At 47.6% G+C, this 17,485-nt stretch overlaps 1 protein-coding gene and 1 non-coding gene across 2 annotated transcripts; both read right to left on the bottom strand.

Annotated features, from left to right (window-relative positions):
* Positions 1 to 370: 370 nt before the first annotated feature.
* Positions 371 to 2,788, bottom strand: LOC137309985 (probable G-protein coupled receptor 139). Its single transcript, XM_067977985.1, has 2 exons — positions 2,689 to 2,788; positions 371 to 1,272 (listed from the first exon to the last, which is right to left on the bottom strand). Exons 1-2 carry the CDS (start codon positions 2,786 to 2,788, stop codon positions 371 to 373), a joined length of 1,002 nt encoding a protein of 333 aa, XP_067834086.1.
* A 14,162-nt stretch (positions 2,789 to 16,950) lies between these two features.
* trnae-uuc (transfer RNA glutamic acid (anticodon UUC)) lies at positions 16,951 to 17,022 on the bottom strand. Its single transcript has one exon. It is a non-coding gene; the product is annotated as a tRNA-Glu (tRNA).
* Positions 17,023 to 17,485: the final 463 nt, after the last annotated feature.

The raw sequence follows: 17,485 nt of genomic DNA, 5'->3' as shown, positions 1-17,485 counted from the left end.
ACTGGATTGCTCTGACAAAGAGCCGGCACAGGCTCGATGGGCCGAATGGCCTCCTTCTGTGCTGTAACCATTCTACGATTCTATGATTCTAACATAATATACAATTACAGTAGCTGGTCCGATAATAGAAAAGAATAAATAATTCGGAAATCTTTTTAATTAAAATAGACTGCATTATAAGTACTGTTATACTTGCATGATATTTCCCTTTTCTCCCCGAAAGCAGATGATCTTCTTTGCTAAAAGCTCTTAGGAAGTTTCAGACAGGTTCCTTTCGAAGGCTGAAGACAGCTACTAGCTCGTTTCAAAGCTCTGCCGTGCATTCTCCACCCCAATCCCGTTTCAGCTGGGACCTCCGTGAAATTACCTTTCAGTTAACAAGTTGAGCAAGTAACACGAGGGGCTGTTTCATCATATTCTTCAGCTGCTCTCTGAATTTCGTTTGAGTCACTGCATAAATATAGGTGTTTGTACACGAGCTCAAGACCTGAAGCATGTACCCTGTTTCTAGCGCTATGTAAAAAGGGTCGTCCAAACTTTGGTAAGAAAAAGTCTGGGTGATGCGCCAATACAGGAAAACTGCGACGTGGGTGGTCCAGAGCAGAATGAAACTGCCCGACACAGTAAAAAGTAATATGATGGATTTTCTTCTGTTCTGTATCTCGGGGTCGAGGTGATTCTCGCCGTTGCTTTGTGCCAGGAGACCCCTGCGTACTTTACTGGCCATTAAGATATGTCTGACTGTCAGAGCATTGAGGCACAAAATCAGAAAAAACGGGACACACGGAGTTAAAATCGTGTCAACCCAGTCAAACATTACCCAGGCGGCCGAATCATAGAAGCTCAGTTTCACGTCACAAAACCAGGGAACATTATCAATTACATAGAGAGGTTGGTAGGTGAAGTACCAGCGGATGTTTTTTACACTGAACAGCACATACACCGTCCCTATAACCGCAGCCGCCGTTCTCTCGGTGCAATATTTCCATTTCCACTTCTGGCAACAAATGGCAACCAATCGGTCAAAGGTGAAAGCCACCGTTAACCAGACAGAACTGTCCAAGGCAGCGTAAATCAGGACAAATTTCAAACTGCAGAAAGGAGTGTAGTCCAGGAAGCAAGTGGGAAAAAAAAGATCGTTCACCCGATTGAGTATCACGTCGGTAATGACAACCAGGAGATCCGCCACCGCCATGGCCAACAGGTAGCGGGTGATGGCTTTGGAGAGGCCGCACTTACCCCGAGACAAAATCACAACTGTCACTAGGTTCGCTGTAAGAAAGAGAGGGTGAAACAGGGAAATGATCATTAGACTCCCAACCAATTAATTGGCTTGACGTGAAATCTGTGTGGAAATTAAGCCTCAATTTTAACCTAATCGATCTGGCGGGGTCGGCGAATTTTCGCATCCGATGCCCGTTTTACGCCTTGATTAATTTTACTCTCCACTGAGGTTAATTTTAACTTTGGCCAATAGCGTTAAACAGGCGATGGAGGAGCGGCCGCCAGTTAAACACCACATCAGATTTTCCCTACCAGCCTTCAGTGAAGAGTGAAATCGGACAGGGTGATAATCGGACCTCCAACCTGAATCTGCTCGTTCCTGCCGGTGGATTCAGTTAAAATCGGAGATTTAGATTATTTTTTCCCATTAAGTCGGGAAATGACTACTTTACAGTCCAGAAATTACTAAAATTCAAAGTAACAAATTGCACTCGAAGTGCTTTGTCTCATTTTAGAGACACAATAAATGATGAGATAAATACACGTCTCTGTTTCTGTTTCCGTCTTTTGCCTGATGTATGTGTGTATTGAATGAGCAGAGCCGTTCTTAGCTCATGCTTTGAACTGTGACCGCACCAGCTCTAAGTGTTTTAGTGCAACATTGTTCAGTCCCACATTTTCACACAAACCTTGTGGCTGAAATTCATCTATGGAAGTAGCGCAAAATGGGCGATAGCAAATCGCCAGCCCGTTTTACACTCGGCAGAGAGGCTTTACAATTGAAGTGTGTAACAGGCTGCAAATTCGCCAGTGCCCATTTCGCGAAGCGTCCCAAAATGAATTTCACTCGCTTAACCCACCACCCACTATTTGGAAGGAAACAACGAACCTCTTTCGTCCAGTAATATTGCAGTCAGGCAATATTGTTATCGGACTCCAGTGAGTTTCCGCGGGCATCCACTGGTAACTTTGTGAGAAGATCCGCGGAAATCCCCAAGAATGGAGCGTAAACCGTGGGTTTTGCATCATTTCCGCGGATGCTACAGCTGAAAGCTCTGAGAAAATACATCCCCAGGTCCTGGAGCAAGAATACACAATCTTCTCAATCACAGGCCAACCTGCTATCTAGTGATCTAAAATGATAACTAGGTAAAAGTTTAAAGGATTGTAATCCAAGTAAAGCTGTCGCATAAGGCGGGCAATTTTAATATCTAGCAATAGCGTAGAATAGACAATATTGGAGACACCGCCCGCTGGACACCTCGCTCGAAAATCAGGAGAGGCGTTTTATGCGATGGACAAATTTAAACTTACCTCCAAAAAGCAGTAAATCAGTGATTGATTAATTGAAAGGATGCAAAAAAAAGAGGATTTGTTTTACAACAGCTAAAGCAAGACAACCACTTACATTACAGACAGCAAAGAGCAGCAGCGGGTAAACAGGAACCGGTTACAATCACCTACCGGGAAGTCCCACGGCTGCAAGAGTGGGATAGTAAACGGCTCCGACCTGCCCGATGGTCGATCGGTACATTTTCTGGGAGAAGCGGTGATGTCTGTCCATCCTGGAGGCCGTCACCAGTGACACACTGAAGTCACGCATTGAAGGGCCTCTTTTATTATACAGGAACGAACCCTCCAGAGACAAAACCGAGCTGCACAATTAATAATATCAGTTACAGGCGAAAGAACAAACATCTCACCACATTGCTGGCACTGCAATCCCATCAGGGAAAAGAGCAATTTTCATAAATACTGCAAAATGCAGAAACCAATTTTAATAAAACCCTAAATTGTGGCTACAAGAGCAGGTCAGAGGCTGGGTATTCTGCGGCGAGTGAGTCACCTCCTGACTCCCCAAAGCCTTTCCACCATCTACAAGGCACAAGTCAGGAGTATGATGGAATACTCTCCACTTGACTGGATGAGTGCAGCTCCAACAACACTGAAGAAGCTCGACACCAATACAGGACAAAGTAGCCCGCTTGATTGGTACCCCATCCACCACCCTAAACATTCACTCCCTTCACCACCGGCGCATAGTGGCTGCAGTGTGTACCATCCACAGGATGCACGGCAGCAACTCGCCAAGGCTTCTTTGACAGCACCTCCCAAACGCACGACCTCTACCACCTAGAAGGACAAGAGCAGCAAGCACAAGGGAACAACACCACCTGCACGTTCCCCTCCAAGTCACACTTCATCCTGACTTGGAAATATATCGCTGTTCCTTCATCATTGCTGGGTCAAAATCCTGGAAGTCCCTTCCTAACAGCACTGTGGGAGAACCTTCACCACACGGACTGCAGCGGTTCAAGTTGGCAGCTCACCACCACCTTCTCAAGGGCAATTAGGGATGGGCAACAAATGCTGGCCTTTCCAGCGTAGCCCAGATCCCATGCATTTCCCCAACGACTGATGTCAGGCTAACTGGCTTGAGGTTCCCTGTTTTCTCTCTCCCTCCTTTCTTGAAGAGTGGTGTAACACCACTCTTGCTAACTTCCAATCCACTGAGACCGTTATAGTATCTAGAGAACTTTGGAAGATCACAAACAATGCATGCACGATAGAATCATAGAAAATAGGAGCAAGAGTCGGCCATTCTGCCCTTCGGGCCTGCTCCGCCATTCAAAATGATCATGGCTGATCATCCAACTCAGGACCCTGTTTCTGCTTTTTCCCCATATCCCTTGATCCCATGAGCGGCTGCCCAGCTGCTGAGTGACCTGTCGGGACATTGTTGCTTGCTTCCCTTCACCTTTTGGTTCTGGGTTTTTGGTGCACTGTCCTTTTAAGAGCTGTGGTCTGCCTCATTTATCTGTGTGATTGTGGGGCTGACACACAAGCAAGAGAGGAAGCAGCAGCCACAGCCCGCACTGCAGGCAAATTTGGAGGCTGGGACTAAAAGCCTACCATTGCCACACAGGGATTCGAACTCCGGCCGCCTGAGTAAAAACCAGAAACCGGGAATCGAACCCCGGCCGCCTGAGTAAAAACCAGAAATGCTAATCGTTGGAGCATATGGGAACTGAAATAATAGGTTAACAGGAAGGGCTCTGAGAGGACACCCAAACGGTTGAGTGGCGATTTCATGGATGCATTCATAATTATGAGAGGTTTAAATAGAATAAATAAGGAGAAACTGTTTCCAGTGATGGAAGGGTTAATAACCAGAGGACACAGATTTATGGTAATTTGGCAAAAAAGCCACGGTAGGGAGGTGGGGGGAATGAGGAGAGTTTTTTTATGCAGCGAGTTGTTATGATCGGGAATGCACTGCCTGAAAGGGAGGTGGAAGCAGGTTCAATAGTAACTTTCAAAAGGGAATTGAATAAATATTTGACGTGAAAAAATTCACAGGGCTGTGGGGAAAGAGCCGGGGAGTGGGACTAACCCACTTTCTTCTGTGTTCATCCCTGGAAAAAAACTCTCCCCCAAGTCACTTACAACGGCACTTTCAAATTTCCCAACTGTCCAGCCTTTGGCCCTCCATTCACCACGGCATTTCTGCAGCTACTGATTTGTTCAATCACACCCTCACCTCCACCTTTGATGCCCTTGTCCCCATTAAAACCATTACTCTCTCTCTCACCCTGGTCGATCCCCATGGTACTGCCCTCATTTAGGAACATAGGACAAACGGAACAGAAGTCAGTAATTCAGCCCCTTGAGCCTACTCCGCAATTTGATAAGATCATGGCTGATCTGTGATCTGACTCCATATACCTGCCTTTGGCCCATACCACTTAATACCTTCGGTTGGCAAAAAGCTATCTATCTCAGATTTAAAATTAGCAATTTTGCTAGTATCAATTGCCGTTTGCGGAAGAGGGTTCCAAACTTCTACCACCCTTTGTGTGTAGAAGTGTTTTCTAAACTCACTCCTGAAAGGTCTGGATCTAATTTTTGGACTGTGCCCCCTCGTCCTAGAATCCCCAACCAGCGGAAATAGTTTCTCTCTATCCACCCTATCCGTTCCCCTTAATATCTTATAAACTTTGATCAGATCACCCCTTAACCTTCTAAACTCTAGAGAATACAACCCCACTTTGTGTAATCTCTCCTCGTAATTTAACCCTTGAAGTCCGGGTGTCATTCTAGAAAACCTACGCTGCACTCCCTCCAAGGCAAATACGTCCTTCCGAAGGTGCGGTGCCCAGAACTGCTCACAGTACTCCAGGTGCGGTCTAACCAGGGTTTTGTATAGCTTCCGCTCCCGTAAGCCAAAGGGACGCAGACTTGAACATTTATGGTGGACAACTGGTTCAGTCATTCATCACCAGATCTGGCTGGAACACATAAAGCACTATTGGGTCCTGCTCTCTGCCAAAACTGCTCTCTATTTCAGGAGCATCCTAGAATGTAACAATAACCCCCGGCTTCTCTTCACTACAAACCATCTTCTGAAAGCCCTCTCCCCTCCCCACTCCACCCTCACCTCCAACAACAATTGTGAGGAGCTCATGGACTTCTTTGTCACTAAGGTTGAGACCATCCGTTAAGCTGCCTCTGCCACTCCCCTCCCTTCACCTAGCCCACCAAGTTTCTCTCCTATCTCCTCTCATGCCCTCTCTGAGCTCATCTTGACCATGAGACCCACCTCCTGCTCCATCGACCCTATTCCCACCAAACTGCTGACCACCCAAACTCCCTTCCTGGCCCCCTGTCAGCTGGCATTGTTAAGAGTCCCCTCTCCTCAGGTACTGTCCGTCTCCTCTTCAAATCTGCCGTCAAACACCATGTTTGAATCCCTCCAATCAGGTTTCCAATCCTGCCGCAGCACTGAAACGACCCTTGTCAAAGTCACAAGTGACAACCTCTGTGACTGTGTAGAGGGAGATTTAATCTTGATCTAATCCATGGTGCACCTTCCCCAGGAGTATTTGATGGCACAGTGTAGAGGGAGCTTTACTCTGCTATGTACTGTACAGTATCAGTCTGTGATGGAGCAGAGCCCTGCTCTTTATTAGAAATCATTCTTTTGATGATCCACTGAGACCCTAAAGCAGCCTCCGAGAACCAAAGTTTGATTTCCATCCCACAGTTCCAGCAGTTTGCGAGGGCTGGGCCATGTTAACAGCAGCTCTCTGTTCCTGGTCTGGAACTGAGGTGTTGTGTATTGTCCCTGACACAGGGACCAGGCTGCTGGCTCCTATTGTTCCAGGATCATTCCCTGCTGCTCTGTTCTCACCTCTTCACTGGGTCTCAGATTATTACCACCCATCTTCCTGATCAATAAACAATCGGCAGTCTGACCGGGGAGATTTGAAATATGTGAAACATTTCAGAGAGACAGGAGATGTGTAACTGAGCCCATCCCCCAGGGTGTGTGGGACTCAGCACACTGACAAGAAACAGCCTGGGCCCTACCCAGTGTGTGGGAGTTCCCCGACCCTTCGTGTGAAGAAGTTTTTCCTGACATCACCACTGAACGGCCGAGCTCTAATTTTAAGGTTATGCCAACTTGTTCTGGACTCCCTCAAAGGAAATAGCCTCTCTCTATCTACCCTATCTTCTTAAACATCTCAATTAGATCACCCCTTAACCTCCTATACTCAAGAGTCTACAAGTCCAGTCTACAAGACCTGTCCCCATAATTTAACCCTTTTAGGCCCGATATCATTCTGGAGAATCTGTTCTACACCCCAATCAAGGCCAATATATCCCTCCTGGGGTACGGTGCCCAGATCTGAACGCAGTGCTCCAGATGTGGTCTAACCAGAGCTTTATGCATCTGAATCATAACTTCCACCCTTTGTATTCCAGCCCCTTGAGATGAAGGCTCACATTTCATTAATTATTTTTTGTACCTGTCGCTAGTTTTTAGTGATTTCTGGAGATGGACCCCTGAACCTCTCTGCTCCTCCATAGTTCCTAGTTTCTCGTCATTTAGAAAATACTCTGATTTATCTTTTTAAGTTTCTAAGTGGATTATATCACACTTCCCCACATTGAACTCCATCTGCCACAGTTTTACCCTCTCATTTAATCATCAATGTCCCTTCACTACTTCCTGCTCCCATCTGCACTATTTACTGCGCCACCTAACTTGCTCGTTTCAGGGTGAAAACTGCCCTCCGCTTCACTGTAAGTGCAAGAGACAACTTTGTCGATGCCGTGCAGTGTGACAGACCGGCTCGTTGGACCTGCTCGTTTCATCTCATCTCATTTTCAGCAAACCGGAATATTCCTGAAATAGAGGATGGTGAATCACAGCTCGAGAAACCGATCCCCTCGACCAATGGGGACTGCGCCTTCCAACAAATAGGCATTGATGGGGCAAGGTGAGTCTGCTGCTCAGAAATAATACAGCACAGATCATCACTCGTGCAAGCTTCATACCCTTTAGTTTGGAAAAGTAAACTGATGGGAGACAGCTGCTGTCGTGAATGGGTTTCCAAAACTCAAATCAAATGGATTTGTCCTGTGTTGTGAATTACTATTTGTCTGATTCAGGTCATCAGAGCAGTGGGGACTTTTTAAAAAATTATTATTATTCGTTCACGGGATGTGGGCGTCGCTGGCGAGGCCAGCATTTATTGCCCATCCCTAATTGCCCTCGAGAAGGTGGTGGTGAGCCGCCTTCTTGAACCGCTGCAGTCCGTGTGGTGACGGTTCTCCCACAGTGCTGTTAGGAAGGGAGTTCCAGGATTTTGACCCAGCGACAATGAAGGAACGGCGATATATTTCCAAGTCGGGATGGTGTGTGACTTGGAGGGGAACGTGCAGGTGGTGTTGTTCCCATGTGCCTGCTGCTCTTGTCCTTCTAGGTGGTAGAGGTCGCGGGTTTGGGAGGTGCTGTCGAAGAAGCCTTGGCGAGTTGCTGCAGTGCATCCTGTGGATGGTACACACTGCAGCCACAGTGCGCCGGTGGTGAAGGGAGTGAATGTTTAGTGTGGTGGATGGGGTGCCAATCAAGCGGGCTGCTTTATCTTGGATGGTGTCGAGCTTCTTGAGTGTTGTTGGAGCTGCACTCATCCAAGCAAGTGGAGAGTATTCCATCACACTCCTGACTTGTGCCTTGTAGATGGTGGAAAGGCTTTGGGGAGTCAGGAGGTGAGTCACTCGCCGCAGAATACCCAGCCTCTGACCTGCTCTCGTAGCCACAGTATTTATATGGCTGGTCGAGTTAAGTTTCTGGTCAATGGTAACCCCCAGGATGTTGATGGTGGGGGATTCGGTGATGGTAATGCCGTTGAATGTCACGGGGAGGTGGTTAGACTCTCTCTTGTTGGAGATGGTCATTGCCTGGCACTTATCTGGCGCGAATGTTACTTGCCACTTATGAGCCCAAGCCTGGATGTTGTCCAGGTCTTGCTGCATGCGGGCTCGGACTGCTTCATTATTTGAGGGGTTGCGAATGGAACTGAACACTGTGCAGTCATCAGCGAACATCCCCATTTCTGACCTTATGATGGAGGGAAGGTCATTGATGAAGCAGCTGAAGATGGTTGGGCCTAGGACACTGCCCTGAGGAACTCCTGCAGCAATGTCCTGGGGCTTAGATGATTGGCCTCCAACAACCACTACCATCTTCCTTTGTGCTCGGTATGACTCCAGCCACTGGAGAGTTTTCGCCCTGATTCCCATTGACTTCAATTTTACGAGGGCTCCTTGGTGCCACACTCGGTCAAATGCTGCCTTGATGTCAAGGGCAGTCACTCTCACCTCACTTCTGGAATTCAGCTCTTTTGTCCATGTTTGGACCAACGCTGTAATGAGGTCTGGAGCCGAGTGGTCCTGGCGGAACCCAAACTGAGCATCGGTGAGCAGGTTATTGGTGAGTAAGTGCCGCTTGATAGCACTTTCGATGACAACTTCCATCACTTTGCTGATGATTGAGAGTAGACTGATGGGGCGGTAATTGGCCGGATTGGATTTGTCCAGCTTTTTGTGGACAGGACATACCTGGGCAATTTTCCACATTGTCGGGTAGATGCCAGTGTTGTAGCTGTACTGGAACAGCTTGGCTAGAGGCGCAGCTAGTTCTGGAGCACAAGTCTTCAGCACTACAGCTGGGATGTTGTCGGGGCCCATAGCCTTTGCTGTATCCAGTGCACTCAGCCGTTTCTTGATATCACGTGGAGTGAATCGAATTGGCCGAAGACTGGCTTCTGTGATGGTGGGGATATCGGGAGGAGGCCGAGATGGATCATCCACTCGGCACTTCTGGCTGAAGATGGTTGCAAACACTTCAGCCTTGTCTTTTGCATTTTGGACATTCCGAATGCCAATGCCCTGTCACGTGAGCCTGTCGTTCTGTTCCCGTTCCAAGTCCGCTTTTAAATTTCGATGACTTCCCAGAAATTTGCTTGGAGGACTGTTCGAATCGCAGTCTAGCCCTTCCCACTGTCGCATCCTCTAAATCTCCACCCAGGATTTTCACTGGTGCAACTTTCATCAACTTGGGCTACTTTTTAATTTCAAAAGCAAAGTGCTGCGGATGCTGGAAATCTGAACTATAAACAGAAAATGCTGGATACACTCAGCCGGTCAGGCAGCATCTGTGGAGCGAGTTCTGATGAAAGGTCACCGACCTGAAACATTCCCTCTGTTTCTCTCTCCACAGATGCTGTCTGACCTGCTGAGAGTTCGCAACATTTTCTGTTTCTACTTTTTGATTTGTTCTTCATATCAACTGTGCCGATCCGTTCCTCGACCCACTGCGCGGCATCTGGTGGTTCGGATTCGGGGCTCTCACCGCCGCGGTGTGGGTTCGATTCCCGGTTAATGAAATAATTTTCACAAACAATTATGAACTTTATTAAATGAACACACAAAACTGATGAAACTCTATGAAAGTTGAATAATTGTTGTACTCGCCATTAATGAAGCGATAACTTTCTGCAGACTGACTGACGGAAATACTAACACGGTTACCGAGTGACAGTGACACGTGGGGAAGTTATTGTGTTTTGCATGTGATGAACTTTCATCCATTCTCATTTTAAAGACTGTATTTTAAGAGTGTGGTTAAAATGTTCAGTGTTTATGACACCAGAAATGTGGTTCAGCCGTTGTTAAATTTAAGAGGAAAAGCCAATTATCGCCCCCTTTGTCAAAGGAGAAGAAACTCACCCTGGAGATTCACCTGGAGCAAATTCCCAAATAATGTTCCGACACAGGATCGAACCGGGGACTTTTCATGTGTGTGGCAAACATGACAACCGCCACACTACGGTAACCGCTGCTCAATTTCTGGCATCGTGTGGCTTCTCCGTTAAACAACATCACTTCTGTCCCACACTAAAAGCTCTAAATCCTTCTCTTTCACAAACATTTCACTGATCAAAACTTCAGAAGTCACACAGGAAAAAGTCTTCATTTCCAAATCATTGAACTCCCGAAGGAGCTGCGGGGACAGACTGAGCAAACCTGCGTTCAGTCGTCAAAGGCGGTGTGTGAAGGGTGTGGGTGTGTTGTCATCCTGAGAGACAGCGACAGGCCCGTGACACAGAGCGAAGGCAGGAACTGAGAAATGTGGCCATTCAGGTCCAAAAATAGGCAGACACTCAGTCCCAGTCATTCATTCCGACACACGGTCCGGTAGTTAGTCAGTCAGTCGGGTCGGGAGGCCTGCAGACAGCAAACAAAGAGCCAGAGAGCAAAGCAGAGACTCAATCAGACGGATAGACCGGGAGACAGACAGACAGACAGTGAAGCGGGCAGGGACTCAGCCCTGGAGATAAGCAGACTGTATCCTTTGCCTTTGACGCTGATTTGTCAGTAATAATTTAAAACCGCTTCTGGTTCGGTCCCTTCCTTTAATCCTGGACAGCAGCAGTGACAAAAACTTTGTGGATTTGAGGGTTGAGCCGAATCCGAGTCAGTTCCCGGTCCCCGGGAGAAATTCCCTAATTCCTGGGCACTTTGTATCAATCAGCAGTTAGCAGCAAAAAGTGTTATTAATGGGAGTAATGGGACTGAGAAATACTTAAACAGCCGACACCCTGTAAAACAGAACACCAAGTATCGTTTTAAATAAAGTCCTGAACTGACAGAGCGGAGGGCAGATGAGGATTGAATTAAATCCCAATTCACTGAATCTAAACAAGGTTTAAAGAAGTGAATCTGTCCGGAGTGGGATTCCTGGTCCTGTGTGTGAGCTGCACCTGGATCGGTCCCGTTCAGTAAAGAGAGACCGGCAGGCGGCTCCCAGACACGGCTCAGGCCGGGACCGGCAGCTCTCGGCCGGCAGCGGCTGGATGAGAGAGCGGGGATCCTGAGCTGTTGTTGAGGCGGTCTGGCTCTGAATCGGAGATTCCCGGCGGCGGTCGGGACCGATTTTCTCTCCAATTGATCCGGCTCCACCCGCTCACTGTGGACATTGCGGCGCAACGGAGAGCGTCTGACTCCCGCTCTGAAAGCTGTGAATTCCAATCAGGTCGGGGTCACAGCGGCTCAGGGTCCTGGGACTGGTTTTATATCCAGACAGTGTTTGAGGGACGGGCTGTTTAGGGTTTGTAAAATAATAATAAAATTTGATACATTAAAGTGCTTTTTATCTGTTACTTTCGATTTACATCCTCACCAGTTTTATACATAAACAACGAACAATGTTTCCGGGATGTGGTTTGTTCAATGATTGTGCAATAACTCTGTCACCCAGTGTGAGAAATGAAACACAGACCGCCCAACGCAGGGCTCGAACCCATGACCACAGGATTACTTTATGGCTGATTCGTTCATTCGGTTCGAGCGTGGTGCCAATAACACCAAGAGCGTGGGCTCAATTCCCATACGAACCATCGGCTTATTATTTTCCGCGTTTTGCTGTCCTTTAAAATCCAAACTTCACAAACAAACAAATCCACACAAAATGTCACAGGATATATTTTTATCAATAACAGCCATTGCAATGTTTGATATACCTTTACCCCTGGGGCGGAGAAACACATCTTTATTTTAATTTTATAATCAAACCAGAAAATGCTGGTAATACTCAGCAAGAACATGAGAAATAGGAGCAGGAGTGGGCGATCCGGCCCCCCGAACCTGCTCCGCCATTCAACAAGATCATGGCTGATCTTCTACCTCAACGCCATTTTCCTGCACTATCCCCATATCCCTTGATGTTGTTAATATCTAGAAATCTATCGATCTCTGTTTTGAATGTACTCAATGACTGAGCCTCCACAGCCCTCTGGGGGAGAGAATTCCAAAGATTCACCACCCTCTGAGTGAAGAAATTTCTCCTCATCTCAGTCTAAATGGCCGACCCCTTATTCTGAGACTGTGACCCCTGGTTCTAGACTCGCCAGCCAGGGGAAACATCCTCCCTGCATCTACCCTGTCGAGCCCTGTAAGAATTTTGTATGTTTCAATGAGATCACCTCTCATTCTTCTAAACTCGAGAGAATACAGGTCCAGTCTACTCAATCTCTCCTCATAGGATAATCCCGCCATCCCAGGAATCAGTCTGGTGAACCTTCGTTACACTCCCTCCATGGCAAGTATATCCTTCAGCAAATCAGGCAGCATCTGTGGAGAAAGAAACAGAGTAAAGGGCCGAAATTTTAACCCCACGAATGGGTGGGTTGGGAAGGTAAAAATAGTAAAAATATCTAAACCCCGACCCCAACCCGCCCACTCCTGGTTTTAACGGAGGCGGGTCGGTCAGTGAAAGCTTTGAAGGAGGCTGTGGGCCTCCATTTTCACAGCTTTTTTATTTTTAACTCCTGGGGGGCCGGGATTCCTGGGCCTTTTCCTTCACACCACATGAGAGGGGGCGAGAAGGCCCGAAACAGCAGGTAAGTGCCTTTATAGCACAGCTTGTGGGCCCGGAGGAGCAGGAGTGCTTCCCCCAGGCCCAACAAGCCAACCTGCCGTGATCCCACACAGGCGATCGGCCGACCCCCTCCAAATCACCGACACCCCTGCACGAACTACGAACCCCATGATCTCCGACCCCCGCGATGACCACCGACCCCCGACCCCCGATGACTGAGTCCTCGCTCCGATGACTGACCCGTCAATGCCCCCGATGACTGACCCACCCATGACCCCTGACGACCTCCCATGACTCCCCCCCCCCCCCGCCCCCGGTAAAATCATGCCCAATGAGTTTGATTCCCGTTGTGTTCTCTCTCTGTCGGTTTGTTGATAAACGTTCAACTCGCGGCCTGTTCCCGTCAATTGTCACAAGTAGTAACAGACAGAGCGGGTCTGACCGCCCCGAGATGTGGAAAAGACATCAGTTTAGGACAAATTCCTCAAATCAAATGGTCTCCCGGCACCGAGAGAGACAAATTCCAGAGAAAAAGGCAGAAGAGAAAAGAGAAATAAAAGCTCAATAAAGACGCTATCAATATTTCCCATTCTTGATGCCTGTCTATTTCTTCCCCAATCTTTCTGTGCCGGTTAAAATTTCAGTGTAAATAAATGAGAGAATCGACTCAAAGAACGAGAACAAAGCAACAAAAATCACCGAACACAGAATCAAACCCAGAGACCTTTCGATCTTCAATCTCACGCTCTCCAAACTCAACTATTTCGGCTCCACTGTAAATTGGACTTTGTGACATCACCTTGTACAAAAATATAAACCGGGTGGAATTTCCCCTCCCGCTCATTCCTCACTCTGGGGGAATGGGACCCGGTCAGATCTCGGAGCTCAGATTATGTTAATATTCTGCTGATGACATCTTAATATTATCTTGTGTTTGGCCTCATTTAATCAGGTTCATGGGCACTTTCTTCCATCATCCCTTCTCCCTGGAAGGAATGTGGTGCAGCCGTTGCCAAATTTAACAGGAAAAGGAATTATTCCCCCATTCACAGGAGAAGAAACTCACACTGGAGATTCACCTGGAGTAAATTCCCAAATAATGTTCCCGCCCGGGATCGAACCGGGGACCTTTTGCGTGTGTGGGTTAATGTGGAAACCGCTGCTCAACATAACGCATCGTGTGGCTTCTCCATGAAACAACATCACTTCTGTCCCACACTAAAAGCTCTCAATCCTTCTCTTTCACAAACATTTCACTGATCAAAACTTCACAAGTCACACAGGAAAAAGACTTCATTCCAAAATCATTAAACTCCCGAAGGAGCTGTGGGGACAGACTGAGCGGGACAACTGAGTACAGAGATACAGAGAGACACCAGCAGAGGGAGGTAGAGAGCGGTGTAACTGAGTACAGAGATACAGAGAGACAACAGCAGAGGGAGGTCGAGAGCGGTGTAACTGAGTACAGAGATACAGAGAGACACCAGCAGAGGGAGGTAGAGAGCGGTGTAACTGAGTACAGAGATACAGAGAGACACCAGCAGAGGGAGGTAGAGAGCGGTGTAACTGAGTACAGAGATACAGAGAGACACCAGCAGAGGGAGGTAGAGAGCGGTGTAACTGAGTACAGAGATACAGAGAGACACCAGCAGAGGGAGGTAGAGAGCGGTGTAACTGAGAACAGAGAAATGCAGAGAATCTGACAACACCAGGTTATTGTCCAACAATTTTATTTGAAAATCACAAGCTTTCGGAGACTTTCTACTTCGTCCGGTGAGACACCAGCAGAGGGAGGTAGAGAGCGGTGTAACTGAGTACGGAGAAAGAGAGAGACACCAGCAGACCGTGCACCAAAGCAAGCTTTTATCTGAAATCTGAGGCAAGATCTAAACTGCACAGAGTAAAGGAAGCATTACTGTGTATCTAACCCGTGTTGTACCTGCCCTGGGAATGTTTGATTTGACAGTGTAGAGGGAGCTTCATTCTGCATATAACCCGTGCTGTACCTGTACTGCGAGTGTTTGATGGGGCAGTTCAGAGTGAACTTTAATCAGTCTCTCCACATAACTGAAGTCCCTCATCCCTGGCACCATTCTAGTAAATCTCCTCTGCACCCTCTCTAAGGCCATGACATCCTTCCCAATGTTTGGTGTCCAGAATTGAACACAATACTCCAGCTGAGGCCCAACCAGTGTTTTATAAAAGTTTAGTATCAATTCCTTGCTTTTGTATTCTGTGCCTCAATTAATAAAGGCAAGGGCCCCATTTGCTTTTTTAACAGCCTTCTCAACTTATCCTGCCACCTTCAAAGATTTGTGTAACTACACCTCCAGGTCTCTCTATTCCTCCACTCCCTTTTAAATTGCACCATTTAGTTTATATTGTCTCTCCTCATTCTTCCTACCATAATGTATCACTTCACAATTCTCTGCATTAAATTTCATCTGCCATGTTTCTGCCCATTTCACCAGTCTGTCGATGTCCTCCTGAAGTCTGTTACTATCCTCCACATTGTTTATTACATTTTCGAGTTTCGTGTCATCTGCAAACTATGAAATTAACCCTGTACTCCCAAGTCCCAGTCATTAATATATATCAAAAAGAGCAGTGGTCATAATACCGAGCCCTGGGGGACACCACTGTATACTTGCCTCCAGTCTGAAAAACAACCATTCACCACTACTTTCTGTTTTCTGCCCCTTAGCCAAATTTGGATCCACGCTGCCATTGTCCATTTAATCCCATGGGCTTCAATTTTGCGAACAAGTCTATTGTGTGATACTTTATCCTCCCTTAATCTCTCCCTGCATCGAAACTCCCCGACCCATATTCATGGCCACCCCCTCGACCTTTCCATCTCATGTGGCCTCTCTACTCCCGATCGTGTCAATCATGGATAAGGCCATCTCTGATCACTTCCTTGTATCCCTCTCCATCAACATCGAAACAAAGAATCATAGAAAGGTTACAGCACGGAAGGAGGCCATTTGACCCATCGAGTCCTTACCGGCTCTATGCAAGATCAATCCATGTAGTCCCACTCCCCCAATGCACATCACAGAATGAACTCAGGAATCCCACGCCACTTTCTATGAGCGGTAACAGGCTGCGGTTATGGTGAAGACCTGGACCCAGGGCTGAGGCTGTGGTCATCAGTTACTTTGGGAGTGGCACAGTCTGTTTCATGACTAGCCGGGGGTGAGAGTAACCCCAGGGAGTCAGGCTGGTGTTTAGAAGGGTGTGGGTTCCAGCTCCCGTTCCAGGACTGGGACACATGATCCAGACTGACTGTGTCGTTCTGAGAGGGAGCTGCATCGTGAGAGGTGCTGTCCTTTGAATGAAGTGTTTAATGGGGGTCCCTTCTTTCTGCTCCGAGGTTTTAAATGTCCCGTGGTAATTTGTGAAGAGCAGGGAGTTCTCCCGGTGCCCTGGCCAATATTCTTTCCACAACCATCAGCACCCAACAAACAGGAGGTCTGCTCAATATATCATCACTGTTTGTGGGATCTTGCTGTACACAACTTGGCTGCTACGTTCTCTTATGAAACGATAGTGAGTGAACTTCGAGTGAAGTGCGTTGGGATGTCCTGAGGATGTGCAAGGTGCCATACAAATGCAAGTTCCTTGTTTCTCACTGTGGGCCGTGTCTCTTTCCTCGTCTCATTGAGACTCTCAGTTAATTGGTCCGTTCTCTCCGCAGATGGGGCCCGACCCGCTGAGTGTTTCCAGATTGTTCTGTGCATGTTTCACTCAGACTCGGGTTTTACAGTAAATGATAAAACGATTGTAGTCAAACACTTGGCCATGAGCTGCTGAGTGACCTGTCGGGACATTGTTGCTTGCTTCCCTTCAGCTTGTGGGACTGGGTTTTGGGTGCACTGTCCCTTCAAGTGCTGTGGTTTGCCTCATTTCTCAGAGTGATTGTGGTGCGAATTCAGAAGGAGCAGCCACAGTCCGAACTGCAGGCAAATTGGGAGGCTGGGAATAAAAGTTTACGATTCCCACACCGGGAGTCGAACCCGGGCCGCTTGGGTGAAAACCAGGAATCCTCACCGCTAGACCACATGGGAACGGAAAGACAGACTAGCAGGAAGGGCACTGAGACTACAACCGGAAAGTTAACAGACGATTCAAATGAGGTATTCACAATTATGAAAGGTATTGACAGAGTATGTAAGGAGAAATTGTTTCCAGTGATGGAAGGGTTAATAACCAGAAGAGAAAGATTTAAGATAAATTGAAAGACAGTCATGGGGGGTGTGACTAAGATTGAGACCATTCATTCAGCTGCCTCTGCCGCTCCCCTCCATTCCCCAAGCCCACCAAGTTTCTCTCCTATCTCCCCTCATGCCCTCTCTGAGCTCTCTTGACCATGAGACCCACCTCCTGCTCCCTCAACCCTATTCCTACCAAACTGCTGACCACACAACCTCCCTTCCTGGCCCCATGTCAGCTGACATTGTTAATGGTCTCCTCTCCTCAGGTACGGTCCCCCTCCCCATCAAATCTTCCATCATCACCCTCCTTCATAAA

This window comes from Heptranchias perlo, unplaced genomic scaffold (assembly GCF_035084215.1).
Source record: "Heptranchias perlo isolate sHepPer1 unplaced genomic scaffold, sHepPer1.hap1 HAP1_SCAFFOLD_199, whole genome shotgun sequence".
Taxonomy (NCBI): domain Eukaryota; kingdom Metazoa; phylum Chordata; class Chondrichthyes; order Hexanchiformes; family Hexanchidae; genus Heptranchias; species Heptranchias perlo.
The sequence above is the reverse complement of the archived record's forward strand: the minus strand, read 5'-3'. Positions and strand labels throughout refer to the sequence as shown.

What these genes read in the sequence shown, in the direction of transcription:
- LOC137309985 (XM_067977985.1), bottom strand. Translation starts at nt 2,788, where the DNA reads ATGGACAGACATCACCGCTTCTCCCAGAAAATGTACCGATCGACCATC. An exon ending in TGCAGCCGTGGGACTTCCCG is followed by an intron (nt 1,273 to 2,688) that starts GTAGGTGATTGT and finishes TCTTTCTTACAG; the next exon opens with CGAACCTAGTGACAGTTGTG.